The sequence below is a fragment of the Myotis brandtii genome, unplaced genomic scaffold (genome assembly GCF_000412655.1).
Source record: "Myotis brandtii unplaced genomic scaffold, ASM41265v1 scaffold266, whole genome shotgun sequence".
Taxonomy (NCBI): Eukaryota; Metazoa; Chordata; class Mammalia; order Chiroptera; family Vespertilionidae; genus Myotis; species Myotis brandtii.
In genome coordinates, this window is record NW_005360124.1 from 7,608,920 (window position 1) to 7,609,963 (window position 1,044).

The window sequence follows — 1,044 nt, forward strand, 5'->3', positions numbered from 1 at the left end:
GTGACGCCCTCCCCTCTGCCGATTCCCACGCTGTGTAGGCGGAGGGTCTTCAGTGGGGCCGCGGGAGCAGGTCCTGGCCCGTGGCTTCGGGTTCTCCCGGCCCCTGGCTTGAGGGGTAGAGAGGGCAGGAAGCGGGAGCTGAGTTTTGGGGTCCCCCTTTGCCGCCTCTATAACCTGTCGTGATAGAGCTGCCAAGCATGGCAGGAGCCTTGCCCGTTAGGAATCGTAATTTGGGCAGATTGGTTAAATTCTCAAGCCAATTGTAGGGTTATTTAAAAAAAAAATCTATTATTAGATTGTGCCCAAGTGATAACATAGGCAGCTGGATGAGACACAGGTCTCTTTTAACTATTTAGCTTTGGGTACGATTTTTCTAAAGGTTGTGAAACTCTTAACACTCAGAATATTTACTTCTGTTTTTAAGCCAACTTTCCTGAACAAGTGGTCGATAATCTTCCCGCTGATGTGTCCACTGGCATTTATTACGGATGGGCCAGTGTGGGAACTGGAGAAGTCCATAAGATGGTGGTGAGCATAGGATGGAACCCATACTACAAGAACACGAAGAAGTCCATGGTAAGAATGTGTTTCACTGTGTAACTGGAAATGGGATGACGATTTAGAGTAATATGCAGTATTAGGTATACATACAGAGGTATGGACTGCGTCAGTGGTAATCACAACATAGTGTAAATTCTAAATTTTTGGCATCACACTTGAAGGATTTAAGAGTGAAGTACTTAGTTACTATTTGACGGTAACTTTTCCCTTTCATTTTAAAACTTTGTCCCTGGAAGTGTATAGTTGACTCTTATCTTTTTAATCATCCTGCTAATCTCTGCCTTTTGAGAGTTTAATCATTTTTATTTAAACTAATAAGGAAGGACTTAAGCTATTACTATTTTCTATATGTCTTAAAGCTTTTTAAAAGTTGATTGTTGAAAGTATTACAGATATCCCCTTCTCCCCTTCCCCATCCCCAGTGACACCCCATTTCACCCTTCACCACCCCCCCCCAGGCCTTCACATGTCTGTGTCGATAGG

The 1,044-nt window shown here is 43.8% G+C and overlaps 1 protein-coding gene across 1 annotated transcript in view; it reads left to right on the forward strand.

The window, feature by feature from the left end:
- Positions 1 to 1,044, forward strand: part of RFK (riboflavin kinase) — a 32,857-nt gene that overhangs the window by 28,387 nt on the left and 3,426 nt on the right. The window contains exon 5 of the mRNA XM_014541229.1: positions 424 to 576. Coding sequence (XP_014396715.1) covers positions 424 to 576 — 153 coding nt within the window. The remainder of the gene's footprint in view (positions 1 to 423; positions 577 to 1,044) is intronic.